Genomic DNA, 25,349 nt, shown 5'->3' with positions numbered 1-25,349 from the left:
GTCTTTAACTATGTACAGTTTCATCATAAAGGACCTCCATTCTATATAAACATAATTTTTAACTCAATCCCTCGTATAAGTTTTAGTAATTTGCTGCTTTTTTTGCCCTCATCTGCTCATTTCTTTGGATTTCAGTATATTGTGAAGTCCATATTGATTTATAAATCTGATGATTTTCATCTAAAGCTTTGAATGTGCATTGAAAGTGCCCAAATGAAGGACATCAGTTGTGAAAGTTTTTGCAAGATGATGTCCTTACATAAAAACAGTAACTTAGAATTTACTTAATTGTTCTTAGTGAGTTGGAATGTATCAGCATTATTTTAATTTTGTAATCTTGAGCAAGCCCTATATATTTTAACATTTTTTGATCAAGATGTTTTTGACAATGTCAATCAAAAAAAAATGTTTTTCATCATATACTTTTGTCTTACATCAGGTTTACTTAACATGGGGATTTTCTATGTACACCTTAAAATTACTTTTGAAATTTTCATTAACTTGCTTTGATATTTTGTTTGTTAAACAGAAACCGAAGCATCAGCAGAACCAGAAGAACGAGTAACTGATATGAGTCAGTTGTACCAGATATTCCCTGATGAAGTTTTAGGTTCAGGGCAGTTTGGTATTGTTTATGGAGGTTAGTTTTAGGTATATTTTTATGACAATAAATCAGTAGCAGTAAGAAAAATATTTTACACTGTTTCATAACCATTATTTGCAGAAGGATTTAATTTGAGTAACATTACTTTTTAAAATTTTTCATTATATGTGTTTAATATTATACCTTACAAAAACATTAGTCCATGAACTTACAAATAATACATTAAGTAATAAAATTTGGATAATTTATAAGTATGGCCATAATTTTAACTTTCTCGTCATTCTGGTTATATTTTTAAACAAAGCTTTTCTAAAAATTTTCTTCTTCTTGGCTTGTTTTCTTTCTCTTCTTTCAGAATTTTTTTTTAAGATTCAACATAGCTTAGTTTATCACAAGTCATTTTGGGTCCTAAAACCCTTAGGATTGGATCTTAAAACCCAGGAACCAATAAGCCAAGCACCAACATCACAGATAAGTAATATAAATACTTCACTTAATTTAATCAGTTGTGTATAGATGTTTTCCATGTTCACAAATTCCTTTTAAACTGATTACAACTAGTTTAATAGACAAAACACTCCTTATAAACAGGAATAAAAATTACCATGAGAAATACCTTGGTTTCCTAGTTCACCATCACCTTAAATCACTGCAAAACAAATTTCAAATAAAAATAAAAGTTTTAATTTATTTCAGGACAGTTATTATAACATGGATGTCCAAAAAAAAAGTCTCAGGCACCTAAAATGATATAAAATTAAAAAATATTAATTACTGTTTAAAATTTTATATGGAATACTTTCCTTTCTTTTTTCTGTTTAGCCTCTGGAACAATCATAAGGTTTTACTTCAGAGGATGAATGAGGATAATTTGTATAAATGTAAATGAAGCGTAATCTTGTACAGTCCCAGGTTGACTGTCCCTGAGATGTGTGGTTAACTGAAACCCAACTACCAAAGAACACCATTATCTACAATCTGGTATTCAAATCCGTATAAAAGTAACTGCCTTTACCAGGATTTGAACCTTAGAACTCTTGACTTTGAAATCAGCTGATTTGTGATGATGAGTTCACCAATAGACCAATTTGGTGGATCATGAGGATAGAATTAAGAATAAATAAAGTAAAGGTGCTCCATCACTTTATCTTGCATCTGTAACGTGTCCATTATGAACTCCCTGATACGAGTGAATTGATGATACAACCTGTATCACATTTACAGTTATTCACAAACCAAACTGACATGCTGTTGTATATCTTTTATAGATTGAAGTACTTTTTAGGAATATTATCTAGAATGATATATTCTCCGGTCTTGGTAATCTAAAAAAATGGCTAAAAGTCATTATACAAATAAATAAAGGACACCACTTCTTGCAAATGCTGCCTAAATTAAGTAACACCAAGTATCTAGAAGAATTCACATCCTGCAATAATATACATCAGTCAAATGTGTTTTATATGCCTTAATTTTAACTGCTACTGGCACTCAGGCTCTAAATTTATGGATTACTAGCTAGTTAGTTATAATTTTTAATTAAAAATATCTCATATTATAAAAGGTTTTAAAAAAAATTAGATCATATTATTATGATAAAATATCTTCTTAAAATTGTTATTGTATTTCTTTTGTAATTCATAATCAACATACTGACTAACCTTAAATTTTTATTAGGTATGCATAGAAAATCTGGGCGGCCTGTAGCTATTAAAGTTATTGATAAATTACGATTTCCAACTAAACAAGAAGCTCAGTTGAAAAATGAAGTTGCCATTTTACAGAATCTGTCACATCCTGGTGTAGTTAATTTAGAAAGAATGTTTGAGACAGCTGAAAGAATATTTGTTGTTATGGAAAAATTAAAAGGTGATATGTTAGAAATGATTTTATCAAGTGAGAAAGGACGCCTTTCTGAACGAATAACTAAGTTCCTCATTACTCAGGTTAGTTATTTACCTTTTTAAATGAGCATTAAATTAGTCTTGTTGTTTTTATTTATTTATTGTTTTTAAATATATTAGTTAAAATAGATTTGTATATTATTAATTTAAATTAATAGTTCCAACAGATCTGTATAGATTTGTATATTATTAATTTAGATATTTTTTAGTTTAGATTTTTTTACAATTAGTTTTGTTCACTTTTAGTTAGTAAATAAGTCTCTATTTTTTAGAAAATTTCCATGAAAGATTACTGTTTTTCAATTTTATTTTGTAGATCCTGGTTGCTTTGAAACACTTACATAGTAAAAATATAGTACACTGTGATCTAAAACCAGAAAATGTTCTTCTTAGTTCTGATTCAGACTTTCCTCAAGTAAAACTTTGTGATTTTGGGTTTGCTAGAATTATTGGTGAAAAATCATTCCGTAGATCTGTTGTAGGAACACCTGCCTATCTTGGTAAGTATCAATTTCTGTAAATCGTTAATTCAATTTATACTGGTTAATAAATGATTCTCTGAAAAAGTTAGGTCTAAGCCATTAAAGCCCAAACCTTTGTTAGGAATCAAACTCAGGACTTTTAGCTTAGTAGGATTGTTACCAATTGACAATAAAACTCCTAATTAATATGACTTAAAAAGATTTTAGGATTGATTAATATTAACAAAGGATTGTTACAGGCAATTACAATAATTAACATATTTTCATCAAAATGATCTCCTAAAGCCTAGTTCAAAATACTCTTTTAGCAACCACTCTTATCTCAGCTAAAATGCATAGGCCAGGTGTAGTTCACCCTACAGTTTCAAGAGAAATTATTTTGTGATTTTAAAAGTTCCATAAATAAGAAGGCTTACTACTTAAGGGATAACTATCTTATTCCATTTGCCAAATTATGGCATTAACATTAATACACCTGGAACGTTTATTCTAGACATTTAAATAAATCAGAAGAGACCAGCAGATGATAGAAGCTGTGTGTCTAAAAACTCCTTATCATAGACCTATCTTTATAGGTCTTACATAGATCCATAGACCTATCTTAATTCCTTCAAACCAGTGATCCTTTCTTCCTTGCTTCATCCTTTTAAAAACCAAAAAAAAAATATTAACATTGCAATAACTCAAATTGTTTCCAACTGTAGCACATCCATTGAACTCCAGCCAAATTAGAGAATGGACTCTAATGACAGATCCAATGAACTCTAACCAATGAACTTTAGGCACCAAGTTCCAACAAGTAGAACAGAATAAAGGATAAAAGGAAAACGTGTGAGTAGTGAAAAAGAACCAATTGTTCTTCTCTTTCTATTCCAACTGTAAGGATTTAAAATTCAGTTTTCTTTAATTTTACCTCATAATATAGGGTGTCCCATATAAAATGCAACCCAACCTTATATTGGTAGGTATTGAAATAATAAAAAGGCATGTGTAAATGTAAATGTAATTTTTATTATTACCATCCATTACCTTACATTTAGAGTAAATGTTGGAAGTGGCCGCCATCTTCTTGAATACAAGCTTCAATTCTCTTTACAGCGTTTCTTGCAACTTTTTTCAAAGTTTGTGGCTGGATATTTAATATAGCTTGTTCAATATTGACTTTCAATTGTTCAAGTGTTCGTGGTTTGTTGCTGTAGGCTTTATCTTTGAGGTAACACCATAGAAAAAATCCGCCGCAGTCAAATCTGGAGATCTTGGTGGCCACAAGCCTCGACCGATAACACGATTACCAAAGAATTCCTCAAGAAATCAGAAGTTGAACCTGCATAGTGCGATGTCGCACCGTCATGTTGTAGCCAGCAGTGTCTGTCTTCCTCTTCCAAGAGTGCAATGAATTGAAATAAAATCTCCTGATATCGTTCTGCATTAATGGTGTACTCGAAAAAAATAGGACCGATTATTTTCTTCCGCGATATCGCGCACCACACGTCCAACTTTTGCGGGTGTAATTGTTTTTCGTGATAAACGTGGGGATTTTCAGCACTCCAAATTCCAATGTTTTGGCTGTTTACGTAGCCATCCAAATGAAACCGTGCTTCATCGTGAAAAATAACGAATCCATAACATTAATTCCCTCACGCAGAAATCGACGGAACCATTGACAGTATTGTAGCCATTTTTCTTTGTCGGGCTCAAGAAGTTGATGAACCGGTTGAATGCGATAAGGTCGTAATTGTAATTGTTTGGTCGCCCAATGAACAGTTGATTTAGACAAATTAGTTTCAGCAGACAAATGTCTGATCGATTTATTTGGCGAGGCGAGTAATAGGTCTTTGATTTCAGTGACTGTATCTGTATTCAACACTGATGCAGATCTTTTGTGTTCCTTGTTAGTAACAGAACCGGTCTCTCTAAATTTTGCGACTAACCTTAATACTGATGTTTTGTTAGGAGCTGGTTTATCTGGGTACTTATGGCGAAACAAATCTTGCACTGCAACCACTGATTTCGTACTGAAGTACAACTCGACAATGAAAACACGTTCATCTAGCGAAAACACCATCTTGTCTCTAGCAATACACTGAACGTTATGATTGCATTGTTGTTACTATCGGTAGTATTCTACTGTGTCGCCGCGATGTTCAGATGTTGGATGAGTCCATTTCAGTAACGTGTAGGGGAGTAAGCTTGACTTTTGAAATTTCATGGATGAGTGATTGATGGGTTGCATTTTATATGGAACACTCTGTAGAACCAATACTTAGGGTGCATACCTATTCTCTAGTTAATTTAAAATTCATAAATAGATTTCTTAACAAAACTTGAGCAAATTTTATGAGCTTTATTTTTTTTATATCAAATTATAAGTGCACATTAATGAAGCAAATGCCAAAAAACTACTTTTTTTCAAGAGATTCTAGATTCCCTCACAATGAGCACCTGTTTCATGTTTAACTCTTCACACAATTATAATGTAAGCTAAATAACATTTTGCCTAGAACCTTTCTCAAAGATCATTAAAAATGAAAAATAAAAAGTCATTCAAATGAGAGTCATTTAACATGCAGTATATACATAGCATATTTATTTATTTATATTTTAACTTTAAATTCATATCTGAATGTGCTTTTGACTAATTTTATGTTATTTATACAATATTTTAAAGTTATATCTTCTTGTACTTTTTTGTGACTTTCATATTATTTGTTAAAGGTTTTTTACACATCTATTACAATTCATTTTTAACATTTACAGCACCAGAGGTGTTACGAAATAAAGGTTATAATCGATCTCTGGATATGTGGAGTGTCGGTGTAATAGTGTATGTTTCATTAAGTGGTACATTTCCTTTTAATGAGGATGAAGATATTAATGAACAGATACAAAATGCTGCATTTATGTACCCACCAAATCCATGGAAGGAGATTACATCAGATGGTAAATCTATTTATTATCTCATTAGTTAAGCTGATTTAGTCTGATTTAAAAGTAAATTGGATTTTCATAAAATTAGTGTGAATTGGGTATAAAATGACCACTTTACACATAATTATGTTTTATTTTATTTGGCATTTTGTCTTAACAGTAGTTGTAATATCATCACTTGTAACAAAATGAACTTTTGCATACTGCAAAAAAAAAATTATTTATAAATCATTACCAATAATAATGATCTGGCATTTATGTTAATGTTTACTTATTAAATTTACATTTACTTTTGCTTCCACTAGTAAGAAAAAATTAAGCCTGTTCATACATACAAATAAAGAATTACGCTGAACAGTTATTGAAATGATGAAAACAAGATTATGCTCAAAAACCAATTATGAAATGATTTATAAAATTTAAATCAAAAAATAAAATTTTCTTAAACAGTATTTGAGCATATTCTTGTTTTCCAATTTAAAAAAAAAGATAATCTAATTCACCTGTCATTGCTGTTTGAAAAGGTCTGGTGTTTTTTATTTATTTTTTTAATTTATTTTTTCAAGGTTACTGTGTTTTCTAAATTTTAAACCTTTCTCTATAGTTTGATTTATCTTAGTAACTTTGTCAGATTATTGCTAAATACATATACATTATGAAATAAAGTTCATATTTGACATTATATGTAATTCAGAATTCTTCACTACTAATTCTAAATCATTTTCTATCATCTCTCCTTTTAGACATTCAACAAGATACGTAATATGAATCAAGATAACATCCATTAATCTTTACTCAGTTGATTACTGTAAACAGTGTACCAAATAATCAGTTGTAATTTCATTTATTGTAATTATGTTTAATATAAAATAACTTTTTAAATTACTTTTTTATTATTTTTAATTTCAGCCATTGATTTGATAAACAATCTACTGCAAGTTAAACAAAGGAAAAGATTTACAGTTGATAAATCACTAGCTCATGTTTGGCTTCAGGTTAGTAGTAGATTTAAAAATTATATAAAAGAAAAATTTAATGTACATTAAGTCTGACTGTTTAAGGATAAAAAATAAATTATTATAATTAAAGTCTGATAGAGTTGAATTACATTGCGACAACAAACAGTAAGACTAGTTTCCTTAAAAAAAAACACTATCTGGTCTAACTGTAAAATGTTGTATATCAGCCAAAGAGGAAGCAGCTTCAATAATAAATACAATGAGCATATAAGGAATAATCTACTATTACTTACCCACTTCATAGAAACAGTTCTCAATATGAAATATAAAGATTTATTATGCACAAAATAAGCATGTGATGTAATTTTTCTTTTAAGTATCATTGACTGCTATAGCCATTAGCCAATATAAAAAGTATCAACAGCTATTAGTTAGCTGTACCCAACAATATCAACTTCGATGAACAAAAACAGTTCATTGAACATGGCTTTCCCTGGATACTGGATATTTGCTGGGTACTACTAACCTCAAGATTATCCAGATCCAGTTTACAATCTTACTCAGTGCCCAGAAATTAGGAAAATATAAATTCAACTAGAATCATAATATAATAGTACTGATTTACTGTATCAGTCACTTGAGAACTTCTGAAAGAAATATCTTACTTTATCACACATAAGTAGAAACTAAAGTTTAGCTTAAACCACCCAAAATCCTACCACTATTTTAATTTATATCTCCTGGGTTGGATACATTTTTATGAAAAAATGTATTAGATATAAATGGCAAGGAATTATTAAGTGTTTTTACTAGATAAATCAGTGATAGCATACTCAATGAATAAAAGATTATTAAATACTCATTCTTGAATAAAAATAGAACAAATTAATAATAATTAAATTAAAAATAAGAAGGAAATAATTGTAATCAACCTGTTTACATAACTTGGAACACACAGAGAAGTTCAGTATATTGCAACTTGGTGTAAACATTGTAGACAGTTAGTTTTTTTGTGTTATCTGTGCAGACGAGTTGTTGACATGAATTTCATTCGGTTTGAAATGGTATTGCAATTGCATAATCATCAATGATGAAATTTCAGTCATTTGGGTGAAAGTATTATAACTGAAGAGTGTAAACTAGAAATTGATCAGAGCTTTGGAAGAATTATGTGTATATGATTTTTTGAAAGATCCATTTCAAATCGGTGGCTTTTGTTAGCCCTGTAATGAGATCTTATACACAAATAATAGAAATCTAGTGGAGACTGCAAAACATGTGCAGTGCAGCACACATGGACTTATCTCTGTGAGTTTATATAGTGTCACTGACATGAGGGCTATGATTTATTCAAAAGAATACTTCATGATATTGTACTGTATTGGCCTACAGAATAAAGGTTAGTTCTTGATCTTATTAATCCTTTGTTAAAATCATACAAATTGTAAAGAGGTAGATGTACAAATTAAGTAAAAACTGATTTTTATGTTGATTGAAGGAGTCATATTTAAAGATTGGTAAAATTGTTAAATAGTATATGTCAGTAAAAGGTGTTTGAATAATGTTAAATTTTTAAGAATATGTTTCTAACATTACTTATAGGACTACCAAACTTGGTGTGATTTACGTGAACTTGAAGTAGCAACAAATTGCCGTTATTTAACGCATGAATCAGACGATGCCAGATGGGATGCTTTCAGAATGAATCACAGGCTCTGACCAAGGTGGGGGATCAAATTACGTCGTTTTGTCTATCTGACTCCTCCTCGCACTACTAGCTAATGAGTATTATGTATAATTAATTAATTATAATAATTTTTTATGGTCTTCTTTAAATATTTTAAAAGAGTTCATTATAATAAAGTATTATAATAAGTATTCCATTAAATATTTTATATATTTTACTGTTAGTAATTATTTCAACAAAAAAAATATATATAAATAAACAAAAATATATAAATTATATTAGTTCAGTAGGTATTAGGATATCTGACACTACTCGTATGTTAGTTGTAGTTTGTGATTTTATCATGAAAAATGAAAGTGTTATTGAAACTAAGTTTTATATCAGGTGTTATTTATTAAAATTCTATTATGTTAATGGAACATATTGTAAAGATCTGTGTGTATATTTTTATTTATTTTGACCATAAAATTGTGATAATACATAATTTTATGACAGTTTTTTGTTATTTGTTAAATTTAATATTTTGATAATTGTTAATTCGTTTAAGTTTTTGTAGTTGGTATAAAATTAAATTTTTTATTAATATTTTGAAGACCTATTCCAATGAGTAAAAATCCTATGAGTTATGTGGGGGGTGAGATATCTGCCATCTCCTTCTCCATTATAAATGTTGGCAATTGTGACAGCTACTCTTTTTGAGCTGATAATCTGGATGCAATTTTACTTCTCATCAGACATGCCACCTGGCCTAATTATTGTGTTTTCCATTCATTTTACTTAATTTACTTTTTTCTTATGCTATTCGTTTAAGTGACTCTGTCCACTCGCACAATATCTTCAGTATATTTAGATTTCAAAGCATATATATATATATATTGCAATCTAATTTTCAGCTTTAAGCAAAGATCATTATTACAGGTTATCCTCCTAATTTTTTGTAAACTTTGACCATCCTTTTTCAGTTCTTTTTAATCTTTGTAAAATCTTTCATTTCTATTACAATCTTGTCTAAATACAACTCATCTTTAACTTTTTTGAAATTCACTACAGACTTTCTCATTTTGTTCATTAACTTTTCAATATCTTCAAATTGTCAGAAATTATCATAATGTTGTCTCCTCAGTAGATATTATTTATAGGTTTTCCATTTATTCATACACCAACTCTTTTCCTGATAAATATTCTACTTCCATTTTTTTTTATAATTTTTTGTTCACATTTTGTAACATTTATAAATAGAGATTTATACCCTCAACTATTATTATAATAGTTAAATTACTCTTGTAATATTAATCATACCTTTGTAGACAACCTGTTCAGTTACAAACATGTAACATGTGTTATATCTGTATTTAGATAAAGAACCAAGACATCATTTATAATTGTAAGTTTACAGTTATAGCCCCATTTTATAGGAATACTTTTTAATTTTGCTAAAATTTTATACATTTTTTGCATTGCATTTGTTCTGGATTGATTATATTTCCTAATCTTAGATCCAAACCATGACTTTGAACTATGAACATTTAGCTCTTATTCTGTGTGTTGTTTAAAGGTATCACCTCACTCTGAATCCTTCATTAAAATGTTATTTATTTGTTTAAAACATTTTTTTGTATTAAAAAATTATTGTACAAGTGTACAATATTAATAATGGATTGTTTATATTGCTACCAGAGCAATTACAGATAAACAAGCCTACATTACAGCAAACATGTAGGCTACAATTAATTGTAAATATTTTTACATTTCATCAGTCTACTTCCTTTTTTGAGGATATTCTAGGATTATCTTGTTTTGTCGTGTTATTATTGAACATTGTATATATATATTTGTGTATATATATATATATATACAATTTTAAAAATACAGTGTTTTTATACATAACTCAGTGAAATAGATTTTGGAATTGTATATTGTATACTGTACTTTATAGATTAGTATTTCACTATTACTATTTTTTTTTTTTTTTTTTTTTTTTTAATAATAACCTGTTTGTAATTTTTTTATATTTCTTTATTGTAATTTTTTTTCTTTTTTTAGTATATTTTAATTTTTGTAAAAGTAAGCATTAGAAGTTTTTCTTGGGTTTTCTTTCCATGTATTTGATATGATAGCTCAATTAAATTTTATATTTATATTCTCTTTTCTTTTATTTGTTATCTGCAGCTGAAATCATTGAAAATAATGAAATACACTTAATAAAAAAGTAGAATTAAAAAAAAAAAACACATTGAGTTGTGTTATTTTTTCTAGAGTCACAACCTTATTTGTTGAGTCTGTTATTTTGTTGTCATGAAACATTGTTGTTTTAAATATGTTACTTTAACCATCATGTATTGTAGATTAAATTTTCATTAAACTGTTCCCTATGTTGTGATATCATTTTATAAAAAATTTTACTGCTTTATTTTATTCAATTCTTTTACTGAACAATTTTATTTAACTTAGATTGTATTTATCAGATTATATTTCCCTGAAATTTTCTTTATACTTGTATAAAAAAAAACTTTCTAAATTAATAGGAAATATAAATGCTATAAAAAGCATAAAAAAGTATAAATTTCTTCTAAAATTTTGTTTCCTCTCAAAAAAGTAATCAGTATAATATTTTGCTCAAATATTAACAGATATGTATAGAAATGTACTTTAGCTTTCTAAAATTCATTTTAATGAAAAATAAAAGCATCAAATTATTTCAGTGATTTTAATCTTTAATTATTTGGGCAGTATTTATTCTAAATTTTTTAAATTTATACGTTTTGAAAACAAAAACAAATATATGAGTTAGATAATTTTTTGTGGAAAATTTTGTTTTTGGTCTTTCCAGTTTTCAGAATTAAAACTTGAGGAAAGAATCCTTTTAAACACCTCGTTTAAATATCTTGTGTAAATGCTGCATATATTTATTACTTGCTATTCAGTCGGTCATCATTTAAGGATTAAAAAACTGATAATCATTGAAAAAGGTAGAATTATGTTTTTATATGTTTGCCATACACTTTACATTCACATTATTGCTGACGCTAAGTAAAAATTTTATTTGACTTTTAAGACAATTTTGTTTAATTTAATTTTTCAGATTTTCAAGGTTCTACTGTATATATATATATATATATATATATATATATTACATTAATTATTTTTTATGTTTTTAGATCGATTATAAATCAATGTTTTAAACAATGTAGTTATTAAATGTATATGTAGGTAGGTAGGTATTAAACTAATATTCAGCCTTGATAAGCTCTGATTGATATTTTTTAATAACACTATTATGTCGATATTAATAATAATGAAGAAAAAACAAAGTTGTACTACCTTGATTAAAAGGATGTAGGCTAAAAATCAAACTCAACCTAATTTATTCAGAAGCGTTTTGTCTAACCTGCAGGATAAAAACAAAAAAATTACTAGACAAACCAAGCAGAGTAGCTGCCCCAATAGTTTTGTAAGTTGCAAACAGATATAACTTTGGTTCACAAATAATTTTAGCATACAATTGATAGAACTTCTAAAGATTACATCATAACTTATCTAAGTTGTTAACCTGCAATGGATGTATTTATTAATGTAAAATTATTGTTGACATTTAGAATATATTGATTTGAAAATTTATCTTAAAAAAATTTATAGGAACTATAAAATGCAGCACATTTTACATGCTGCATTTTATTTTGTAATAACAAAAGAATTGATCCACAGGAATAATGTCTTAAGTTAATTTTAAATGTAACTTTTAAATTTTATTGTTCAAACTGTAGTAAAATTGAAAAAAAAAACATGAATTATCAAAAGATATTATTTGATAAAATAATATGTTGATACTTTAATATAAAATGGTGTGTTATTGATAAATATGTTTGTTCACTTCTAAAAAACCATTTCTAGCCAATAACATTTTATCTTTACCTCTTCCTCATTTATATTAGAAGATTGTTTACTACTACTGAATACAGTATTCCAGATATAACTGAATCTTTGAAGACAGATTATCATCTTAATCAGGGCGTTTGCTTCCATATTGGGTAATTACATTTTATTAACTACTATGTTTGTAATATGTATTAGCATACATATATTTTTATTTAACAATAATATTGGACAAATCATGACTAAAATTCAGTTTCAATAGTTGTATGAAATTTTTAAATAATATTATTTTTAGTTTAACTTATTAAATTAGTAACTTTTATTAATGATTATTTTCAGTAAATTTTAAATGGTTATGATTATTAGACAGACACTTTAATAAGTATTTCATTGTATTTTTTTTAGGTTTTTTTGGATAATAGTATGTAGAATATGAGGTGGCTTAAAAGTTCATGTATGTATGTATTAATTTATAAAGGAAATAATTTTATATAGCAGCAGCTGGTAAGCTGGTGAGCATCACTCCAGTTCATGTTTTTATTATTTTATATACAAAAGAAGAGACAGACTTATAGGCCACATACTAAGGCATCCTGGAATAGTCGCTTTAATATTGGAAGGACAGGTAGAAGGGAAAAATTGTGTAGGCAGGCCACGTTTGGAGTATGTAAAACAAATTGTTGGGGATGTAGGATGTAGAGGGTATACTGAAATGAAACGACTAGCACTAGATAGGGAATCTTGGAGAGCTGCATCAAACCAGTCAAATGACTGAAGACAAAAAAAAAAAAAAAAAAATACAAAAGATCAGTAATTAATAATAAAGCAGTAATACTTGCCACTCATACCACAGCTGCTGCAGCTTTAGCAACAATTTTTTTTTTATCATTTTTATCATACAGTTAATGAAAAATTTAACTAAATGTAGATATTTGGTGCTGTTTTCTTATTACATTCCAGTATTTTAAACTGTACAAATTAATATGTAATGAAATTTTTGTATTTTTATTAATGTGAATCAGTATTATATTTTAACTTTTGAATAAGCTCATCCTATACTTTATATGTATAATTTCTTTGAAGTACAATTATTTGATATAATCAATTTATAATTTTTTATTCTTAGAATGATATATCATTACTTATATTGAAGCTTAGCAGTTTTTGTACCAATTAAAAAAAAAAGTAATCCTTATAAGTTTAAGTCTCATCTACTTTTGTAGTCATTTTCCATTAATAAATATTAATATCATTAGTAAAACTGGAACCAGTTTTTAACTTTAGTGATCTGTAATACCAATACCAGTTTAGCCTCAGTATTACCTTATCCTTTCTGTCTTTCAATTATTGGAATTTCACTCTCTAAAACTTTCCAGTTATTGCAGAACCATTTATCAGTTTACCATCTTACTCGTCCTGAGTTAAGCTGAAATAATAATCTTAAAGCTGTCCTAGCCTTAAAATTATTATTTCAAAAGTAATCTAACTTCATGATTAATATCAAAAGAATTTATCCTGTAAAAAATGCTGGTAATTTACATTATCATTTGTATTCTTGTTGACAATCATTTTCTGCCAATAGTAAACAATTATTGCTATGAATAATGTAGTAACCTAGAGGTACTTTAATCAATAAAATCAACTTCCCTTTAACCCTATTTATGCCATTTTTAGTTCCTGTTCTGAATGATGTTAGTTCTTAAATCCAAAAACAAACCTTCCAAATTTGTATGCCTCTAAGTTTTACTTAAACCAATATTGAAATGTGTAATATTACACAAATTTAAAAATATCTTTTGTTCTGCCTAAATTATATCTAATAAATACTACTTAATAGGTACACCACTGCACTTTCAATAATGTCAAGTATCAATATCAATTTAAGAATTTACCACCTGTATACAAGAGATTCTTATTTACTTTACTCAACTTTTTGTTGTTGTACCTAGGGATTGCTGTTTTAATGCATATCTTTGAAGAGCTGTAGTCCATTTCCTTTGTGCCGATGGGAATATTCTGAACCTCAGGTCTTCAATCTCTCAGTACTGCATCATGTCAGTGCACAATAACGTCATCTTCAGGAAAATCTAATTGGCCACCACTGTTGACTGCATGACAACAGATCTTCGTGGTTCCCATTATAAGTTATTTATAGTCTTTGATAGTTTTTGTAATTTTTCTCATATTTTCCTTGATTATTTGCCTTGAATAGAAGTGGGTAATTCCAACTCTACGAGCTCTTTCTATATCATAATGATTAATTTTTCCTTTTAATCCTATTAATGAAATGAATAACTATGTTTCTTTATTGTCCCATTTTTCCCATGTAGATTCAGGGTCATTTTAAAAAACTAGGTTTGATCTTCTTAAAAAGCCCTTTAGTTTTTCAATTTTTTGAGTAAGCGTTTTTTTATTTATTAAATTACTCTTATACATTTAATTGTCAGTTACTAACTAGTAAATGACAATTTTCACATAATAGCTTACCCTTTTTTACTAATAGCTAGCAAAAAACTCTCCTGTTGTTATATAAGTACAAGTAAAAAGTTTATTTTCAATTTTATACTTAAATAATACAGTCCTGAGTTGAGAAGAGTGATCATAACAGGCTTAGACTCTCTCATTGAATTGACAGAGCTATTAAGCTAGTAAATTCCAGTACGGTATCTATAAAACAGTTAATACTATTATTATAAACACAATTCCAAGAACATGGAGGATTTCTTCTGTTTAGTTTTAAAAGATGAACAGTCAGAGTGTCACAAACGTTTTTGTGAACAGGAACTTTTTTTTGACAATTAGTGACATAAAAAAAAGGAATATAAATGCTGATATTTTCACTAATTTTGTTACACATCTATGAACAGATATGTTTGACTTTTTGATGTACAAATAATTTATTAATTAAATTTGCTTTTTGTAAAGCATCATCTTGATAAATTTTTATTTCGATTAATCATGGTATGTATACTACTAGATCTGATTGGCCTATATAAACTGCTATTTTTTACCACTCATATGTAATTGATTATACGAATACATCATTATAAATCATTTGTTTACATGTTATTATAATTATATACTGTAAAATATTGATTAATGTAACTCAAAGTAGATCGTAAGTATATTGTACTATACGCACATGTATATATTTAATGTTGCTGTCGTTCCGTTATTCTTATAATCGTTATTGTTAATCGTATAACCCCTCTATGTACGCATACTATTTATATGGCGTGAATGAGATGTTATTGGTAATTATCTGTGATTAATCATTTGTATTAATTTCTTGTTTATTAACAGAAGAAAAAATCTATTACTGTATATCACATTTAACAAGCTGTGTAAATTTGATTTGTAATTTATATTTAGCTTGATGGAAAACAGGTTGATTAAAATCAGTTTATTATAAAGATAATTTTATAATTTCATTTAATTAGTACATTTCATCTTGAATTTTAAGTCTCACACTTATTTCTCACACTCACAGTAGTTTCTGATGATTTTTGTTTAAAGATATGCTAGTAGAATTTTTCTGAACTTAAATCTTTTGCTGCCTTATTCAACTACATGTGATTTGCAAACACTGTTGCCTTGTCTGCTTAATTTGACATCAATTCAAATGCTCATAAAAACTTTAGTTTTCCAAATTAGAAATTGCTTAATTTTTTATTTTTATTTTATAATGCAAAAAACTGATAACCGCAGACTTCAAATGTTACATTGTTTTGTGTTAACAATTTAAATGTTTTATTTTGTTCAAAATATAATAAAAACGATATAGATCATCTCAGGAATAGGAATGCTACTTCACAAGTGAAATAGGAACTGCCCTATCATTTACCTGGATGGATCAAACAAAATCACATAAAACCTTAATTAATACAACGACACAAAAAAAATTATGAAGTCCACATTAATAAATAATTTGGATGTTGTTAATGGAAATCATTTGACTGATATTAATGGAAATTCAGGATATCAATATAAAATAAATCATAAATAATTTATGTTTTAAATTAATTTATGTGGTGAAGAAGTAGCAGATGAACAGCTTTTAATAATTTTAATATGACTTGTGACATAAATCTATACAATACTGTTAAACATAAGAGTTGTTGAGAATACTTGTTAAATATGAATAACACAAGGTTCATACTTATTATTCTACATTCTTGTGGTAGTATTTTATATTTCATGTTCATAGTACACTTGAACAGAAATTTTAACTAACTTCACATTCACGCACTATTATGCTCAGTTTATTTATGAAAGATTAATGTCTACGTGATTAAGATTTTATCATTAAGTGATGGAGAACTGTAAGACAAGGATCATGGTCTCAAAACACAGAACCAGAACCGGTGTGGTTGGCTATGCAATTTTCATGATACATTTTCAAATCAAAGAAAAAAAGAAAGATAATCTTGGAATGATGGCAGTTCTGTGAATGTGGAATTCATGTACAACTGGTTTATAGTAGTTGAAGTTTAATTATTTTTATAATAGGAATTTCATGGTTGTTTATCAACTGATTATAAATTCATCACAGTCAAACCTTTCATATTATATAAGCATATCCTGTTTTCTATTTATACATTACTAATAATCAAACAAATATAAATTACACAGATATTTTTCTTACTTGACTTTAAAGTTTTAATCATGTTAAATATAGAATTAAAGAGTATACTAAATTAATATTTTTAACTCTGCTGCTATTTAAAACTTTTTAAATAAATTTATTGAAATATATACGTATTTAAATTGTATGATATTTACTGATTATAAATAACAAGAATTGTTTTTATTTTAATAATTGTTAAAATTTCTTATTATAAAATTATACATTCCACATTTTTTTAGCAAAGTGCCTATTAACATTTATAAAGAAAAAAATATATATATATAATACAAAAATAATGGCCTAAATCTGTTTTTTTTATTTTTTTTAATAATTACTATATAATTATATTATCACAGTAAGTTTTGAAATTATCTTTTTATTTTATTGCTGGATTTATATTCTTAAAATAAAAAATCCAGTTTGTAAATTTTTGATTTTTTGGTTTAATTGGCTTATATATACATACAACTATGTACGTTTTCATTTGTATACAGACAAAAACGTGTTTATTTTTTATTGTTTGTGGTGCTTTTTTTTTTTTTGAAAATAGTATTTTGTATTCAGTTGTAATTCTATTTCTGCATAAATACTAAGAAATATTTTCCAGTTATATCTTTATTTGGTGTTTGTTTTACTAGTTTATTCTGAGATTGCTCATAAATACCCAAGAAAAACAGTAATATACTGTACTTGATTCTACTAAATTGCTTAAACTATATATATATATATACACAAAGTATTTTTTTTGTTCATTATTGTTTGTGTATAAACTATTGTGCTATAGCATACTTGTATTCTTATTACTATATTCTAGATAAAGCATAAATAAAAGTAATTTTTTAGTAATAATAATAAAAAATTGTAAAAAAATTCCAATTTTAACTAGAACTGCAACCCATAAATTAAAACAAAAAAACACATAAAATTTTCAGTTTTGAATCTCATTTATGAGGTAGAATGAAAAGTAACTACTTATATAAAAACTTTACATGCTTCATATCTCAACCAGTGTTTTTGATGTTATCCTCCGATATTATGTACACTACACACAGCTGACTACCTAACAAAACTTACATTACAATCCAATATCTAGTCCATTCAGTTGTAAAATTTAACTGTCAATAAGTATCATTGCTTATTATATTCAGAACTTGAGTTGTAATTTTATACTCTGAATAGTTTATTAACATTTCAGTTCACTTTCTAGATAAGATAATTATTTTTCTGAGTATACTTTTTTTACATTAGTTTTCATGGTTCTTCATTAGTTTTCATGAAATAAAATCTTTGCCTTTGAAGAGTTACCTCTTACAAATTGCCTGACATAAAGAAAACTGTTTTTTTGTGCAATTCATGAATGTTTCTATTTATTTTAAGAAAACCAGAAGAAGGTTCACAGTTTCATAATTATAAGGGATTATGATCTACTTCTGTAAAAATACAATTTCAAAATTCGATTACTACATTAATAGATTTCAGCTCCTTTATAAAATTGGTAGGAAAAGATTTTTTTGTATGAATAATGCATATAATTCAGCTGTCAGGTTGGAAAAAGGGTTATGAAAGAAAGAAATTTCATTTGAATACAATGTGCCTCAAGTTAGTATGGAATACAACCAGTCATTGTACTTATCTGTACTGCTGTTTCATTTGGAGCAGTGTGAGGCAGTTTTATTTTTTTTTTTTAACATAAGCTGAGGTTATTATCGATTTTAATGGAAATTGTTTTCAACGTAGCCAATCTTCCATCCTCCAGAATAAAATGACCTCTGTATTATATAATAGTTGCTGAAACTCATAATTCAGTGCAAAAAGTGCAGAAGAAATATAGAGAGCCAAAAAGGAAAATCTATAACAAAATGGCCACCAAATTAACACAGATTATAGGAAATTTTTTTTAAGAACAGATAGCCATTTTTTTTTACTAATACAAGGTTAATATATGGAGCCCTACAAGTAACTCAGGGAAATAATTTACACTGACTGGTTTCAAATAAACTGAAACAATGCTAAAAGGAATGAAGTTTAATGTTATAAAATTCTCTTTTGTCCATCCTGTAACTCGAAACATTTTCAAAGACAAGTTTACAAGATACCATTTATTTGTTATATTTTTAGTATTGTTTTATTATTTTCCTTGCTTTACATATTTTACAGATTTTATTAATTTTAATTTATCATTAAGTACTTCACAATATAGTTAATTTTTAATGTTGACGTATTGGTTTTCTGCAATTGTTTGTATTAAACATATTTTAATTGTAGTATTATTACTTTTTTAATTTTGTGTGTAATCTCTTATATTAACTGTTTAATGTACTGTTGGGTAATTAGTTTAATATTGATTTTTTTTTGTTTTAATTCTGATATTTTTTTGTAAGGGCTGTTTTAAAAATAAAAAATGTTTGTTTGTAAAAAATTTATGTGAAAATCTCAGCTATAACATCATTTTATAAGCTACTTCTCTATATAATCACAAAAACCTTTTAGACAAATATCAAATTAGCATGCTTAAAATATCCTATTTTTGCATGCTTAAAGTATTATTTTACATTTTGTTTGCTGGACTATTTAACCTCTGACAGTTTCTTTCCATTATCAGCATCATACATCACATCCAAATGTTCCTTGCAGATGATACATTTTATATGTGGAATATGGTTGTGAAGCATCCACATTCAGAGCTGAAGGCTTTGAGAGTTGATAGAACAAAATTATGGCTAACCTTTCGATGGCATGCTACAAAATAGTTAATGAACAATTCATATAGTATCTACATTTCCTGAATCACCAGAAGAAATTTATTTAAGACTAGAAAAGTGATGAACAGTGATGAAAATTTTGAACCACTTTTCAAAATTTCTAGAGCCATTGGAGCACTGGACTGTATTCATGTAGTGATAAAACCAAAATATATTTAGGATACTTGTATTAGTAGAAAAGGATTTCTAAATGAGAATTGATGCGTGGTTGCTTGGAAGTGCTCACTTGCCATTCCAGTCATCAGTTTTGAAGAATACAACTTCTTCAGTGTGTTGAACTTTGTTTCATTTTATCATAAATTTAAAACAAGCAGAATATCAATTCCAAATTGTAGCTAGTGACTAGGTTTTTTTTTATTTTAGCATCAAGGGTTGACCAAACCACTGGGGATAACCAAGAACTATGCGTATTCATTCTATCATTCTGAAATAGTTCACACTATTCATAGGGTACCTCTTTTGTTCAATTCATTGTCACCGTACACAATAATCAGTTGGTTGTGAATCTCAGTCGGTATCATGTTTTTGAAAGGCCAAAAAATTTATCATTCCCTAAATTTAATGATCAGCAGCAAAATCAATTGTATTATTAGTTCTAAATTTGTATAACTCGCATATGTAAATAGCCACAGGAAGGCACTGCAAGTGATAGACTACAGGAAGCAGTGCCAACAAACCTTGAGTCTGGCAGATATGCTAACTTTCGTGAGAAGTAAAATTAATTATCATTACTTTCAAAATAGCTGTTGTGTCTTCTTTATTAGTTGAAGTGTGTTATTAACATTTTTCTTATATTAATAATTAATCTTTTATTAAAAAAATTAGAATTATTCCTAATTAAGAATATTCATTTAAATATATATTTCCTAATTTAAATATTTTTTAGTTATTTACAAATTTCTTAATTAAATATTCTTCTTTCCTCTGATTTTTTATTTTATTTATTTCAATCATCATAAAAAATTAATACAAATGTATTTAATACTTACAGAGATAACAGTGTCATTATATACACATCACTTTACTTTACATTCATTTAATTATTTAAAATTTGATTTGTAGTATGATTATTATTTTTATCATGTATATATTTTTACTTTATTTTATATATTTTTTAATGATTAAAGTGATATACTTTAATGAATTTTAAATTACTGCTAATATATAGTTCATTAATTTTACATCATTATGTTCCAAGTTAAACTATTTACATGGATACAAACTTTTAATTTATTTATTTATTTTTATATTTTTTATAATATTATTAGTGTAGTATTGTTTTTTAATTTTATCGGTGTGAATATTTTAAGTTAATAGTAAGCATTATTTTTGGCTCACTCAGTTTTGTTGTCTACTTAACTCTTTTAATGAACTATTTAACTCTTTTAATTAACCTAACTCTCTTAATGAGTTAAGTTCATTTCTTGGCATGGGTCTTGATTTTTAGATTTGTATTGGAATTCAGGCAAAGTTCCCTTTGCTTATCTTAGGTGATTTCCTCACCAAGAAAAAAATAATTATTTTTATATAAATGAAAGGTAAATTTACTTTGGATGAAATAAGTTCTGGACATGTAGCATCATCTAGCTGCCAGTTAATTACTATTTCTGTTTAAATGCACATTCTGAAATAGAATGTGTGAATGGCAAGATGAAATATGGGTTGCAAACAAGAATGTGTACAAAATTCACTTCTAAGCAATAAATATATTCATTAGCAAGTTGTGTAAATCCTGATGTTTTTGTTTTGCTGTTTGTATGCAAAGTAATGATGATTTTGTATTTTCAAATGATTTTTATTTATGCAAAATTCTACCTTCTTAATTCTTTATACATTTAAAATACCCTTTAAAATACACTGAAATCTTGTTATATACTACTTACATTGAAATGCTTTTCAACAACCTCATGGAATTAAAAACTATTTATGCTCATTGTTGAGTATTCAGTAATTTGATTAGTTGATACAATATTCCATACCTTTTTGTTATATTAATAACTTATCTTGGTTTACAAGTTTTATTCTTTGTACAACTTTATGCTACTAGAACCAGACCTTAAGACATGAATCTGTAAACTTAACATCTTTATAAAAAATTCTCCTCCAAACTTTTTTCTTTTAATTTATTGATTCATTTAATTTTCTCATTTAAAACACAACATTTCTAAAGCCTTACTCTGTTTTCTCCCCTTTCACCTCTAATAAAAAATGACTTTTAATTGTATTATAGATCTGAAAAGTTTATTTTTATATAAACAGAAAAAAAAACTTTTAAAGAAAACAAATGGTTTACAAAAAACTCTTAAACTGAAGACTTAATTTAAGTGAATTTTTATGTTTCATATTAAACATTCCTTCACTATTGCTTTAATTAATACAAAATTATTTTATATTTTAGAGTTATGTTGGAAATTTTTAATGAAATTGTTTTGTGATAAGGTGTGCTTTCTATTTTTTTAAATTATATCTTCAAATTATTTAGTTAATTTGTAAAATCTAATTGATATATTTTATTCAGATTAGTATATAAATAATATTTAAATCACATTAGGAAAAATAGGCGTACTATTTGTTGTTCATAATAATTATTCTTTGAATTTTTTCATTGATAAAGAAGTTAAATGACATGACACCTAGCCACTTATTTCATGTTTATTATTATATTCTTGAAAGTTATAATACACATTTTAGTGAAAACTATGAGATGATTGAAATATGTTAAATGCTGGAAAATTAAACCAGGCCAGTGGATTAAAAAAAGATTGGTGAACACTGTACCAACTAATACCTCACTCTCACAGTATTGTCTTTGAAACATATATCAACCTTAGCTTCACTTTTTCATAATAAAAAATAAAAACTGTATCTATCGTACAATGTTTTACTTTTAAAAAAGATTAAAAAGCAAAGAATTATTTTTGTTTATATCAGTTTCAGTTTAAGACTTGATATTTTTCTCCATTTATTTTAACTTTATTATGTTTTAATGAACTTTTATTTAACATTAATTCTTTTTTTTTTCAGTGAATAATATATTAGGAAATTAAAAGCTTAGTTATTACAAAAGGCTATTGATTATTTTTTTTTAAATTACAGACTACTTCATATGAGGAAATATTGTTAAAAATGATTTGTTTATTATGAATAAAAATTTTGCAGAAAAAATTTTTATATATTTAAAGTAATTAATGAATCTTTCTTTAGCAGTATAAATAAGAATGGTTTTAAAAATGACAGAGGTCAAATATTCAAAAGTAAAGGTTGGTAAATAGAAATTCCAAATGACGTTGTCAAATTGTTTGTTGTAATTTTACTGTAATTTCCATTTTTTATGTATCAGATTTTTAATATTTGCCTTATATATTTTTATTTCAGTATTATTTTTAATCAGTATTATTTTTAAAAAAAGGGTGATGGATGATGGAGGTATTTTAATAATGAAGATACGAAAAATATTCCTTATTCCTTATACTTTATAAAATTATATTTATTTTCTTTCATTCAATTGAAATTATAAAAAAGTTAAATAATAGAATTAGATAATGAGCAGTGATCACGAACGATGATCTGATAAAAATTGCCTCAACATTATATTATCATTGTTTGTGGTATATTTTGTATTTTTATTTATTAAGAATTGCTACTGTAGTTAGATAATTTATTCTGCTTTTTAAAGCCTTCTTAATTACTTTTATTAATAATTTATTCTCTTAAAAATTTAAATATTATCTTTTATGAAAATGTGTGTGTGTGCGCGCGCACGTGTGTGTACATTCATTACATGGATGTCACTTCAATTATATTTTAATAAAATATGTAACTATTTCATAATTTTGTAATTAAATGATATAAAAAAATTAAGAGGTCAATTTTTTGTTACTTTTTTATCAGTTGTATGTTTTCCATTATTCTAATAATAATTGTTTGCATGTTTACAGTTTCGCAAGAAACAAAATTGCACTTGGATTGCAAATGTGCTACAGGAAAAAGTAGTGGAAATGTTTAGATATATCCATTAACATTTTAGTTTACTCATTTGTTCTGCATATCTCTGAGGGATAGTTTGACTCATTGAGTCCCATAATTCCTTTTTATTGTATAATTTTTCGTAAATTATTCTATACCTAAGAAGCTAATCATATCCAGTTACTGATTGACAAAATGTGAGACTGCTATTAATTGAACCCAACGACCAAAATACCTCAGTGATAGAGGGCACAATTAAAAGTAAAACAATTAACTGGACTTAAATTTGGATCTTATATCATCTAACAACAGTTACAGTGACTTGCGTTTTGATGATTTCCTGTATCTAACAGTTAAAAATAAGTTTAGAAGTAGACAGCAAATACTAAATTGTAAATTGGATTTTGTATTGTCCTGATGTTTATTGCCTCTTTCATTCATAAAATTTTAATAACTTTCAGGATTATGTTTCTAGTCTACTGGAACTGTTGTCACCCCAAACAATTGCTAAACATGAATTAAATACAAGAAAAATGTAACAGCTGAATTTTTTTATACTGAATATAAGTGAAAAAGTATTTAAAGTATTAGTAAAAAATAATTTCATCTTAGATTTGATGATCAGGTTAATCTGAAAATATTTTTATTTGGAAGAAAAATTAAATTGAATCATGTTCAAGCAGGCCCACTAATCCCTAAAGAAAAAACAATTCAATATGGGTGCCCGTGTAATAAGGTATCTTGTTTGTTATTGTAAATAAATTTTTTCCTGATACAAATAATTTGTAAAAAAAATAAATAATTATATACATATATATGCAATGTAAATAAAATATTTCTTTTATATGCATTATTATTTAATGTAGTTGTCTTCCAATTATTCCAAATTACACATACTATTTATGTAACCTTTATCATCATATTTTTCTTTGTCTACTTATTAGTAATTTTTTTAATAAGTGCAATTTTATTGTTGTAAATTACACTAGATTTTAACTCACTATGATCAACAAGGCCTAAAAAAAATTAATTGTATATAATATGTATTAATATCTATTATAATTAATTAATTAACTAATTAATTGTTGCTTCAATGTTATTTAGAATGAAAAAAATCTTTGTTATTATTATTATTATTATTAATATATGTTATTATTCTTTATGTATACAATTAATTATATCTTTGTTAGTAATACAGATTGCGATATTATTAATAACACCATTTTGCTGTACTGTATTTTATTGTATTGTAAAATGTATTGTATTGGGTTGTGATGGGGAATTAAGATATTAAAATTTTAAAAATGTGTGTTCTTATAGTTTTTTTTAAATTTTTATTTACAATCGGTTACATTTTCATAGGAACCTTAAGTAAATTATATCACATTTCTACAGATTAAAAAGGAATCTCCATTGAAATTACTCAAAAATTATGTACTAGTACTATATAGAACTTCTGAGGGTAAAACATAGTACATACACAAGATAATTACGAACAACTGTTCTCTCACTAGTATAGTACAAAACAATGACAAGAATAAAAAAATAGCAGATTGA

At 26.6% G+C, this 25,349-nt stretch overlaps 1 protein-coding gene across 1 annotated transcript in view; it reads left to right on the top strand.

Moving 5' to 3' along the window:
• The window catches only part of PKD (serine/threonine-protein kinase D3), a 287,780-nt gene extending 262,716 nt beyond the window's left edge, over window positions 1-25,064 (top strand). Inside the window, exons 12-18 of the mRNA XM_075367438.1 lie at window positions 530-640; window positions 2,282-2,550; window positions 2,825-3,008; window positions 5,748-5,930; window positions 6,828-6,913; window positions 8,480-8,601; window positions 23,765-25,064. Coding sequence (XP_075223553.1) covers window positions 530-640; window positions 2,282-2,550; window positions 2,825-3,008; window positions 5,748-5,930; window positions 6,828-6,913; window positions 8,480-8,596 — 950 coding nt within the window. The 3' untranslated portion in view covers window positions 8,597-8,601; window positions 23,765-25,064. The remainder of the gene's footprint in view (window positions 1-529; window positions 641-2,281; window positions 2,551-2,824; window positions 3,009-5,747; window positions 5,931-6,827; window positions 6,914-8,479; window positions 8,602-23,764) is intronic.
• Window positions 25,065-25,349: the final 285 nt, after the last annotated feature.

This window comes from Lycorma delicatula, chromosome 5 (assembly GCF_047948215.1).
Source record: "Lycorma delicatula isolate Av1 chromosome 5, ASM4794821v1, whole genome shotgun sequence".
NCBI lineage: Eukaryota > Metazoa > Arthropoda > Insecta > Hemiptera > Fulgoridae > Lycorma > Lycorma delicatula.
This window is presented reverse-complemented; position numbering and strand designations above follow the sequence as displayed.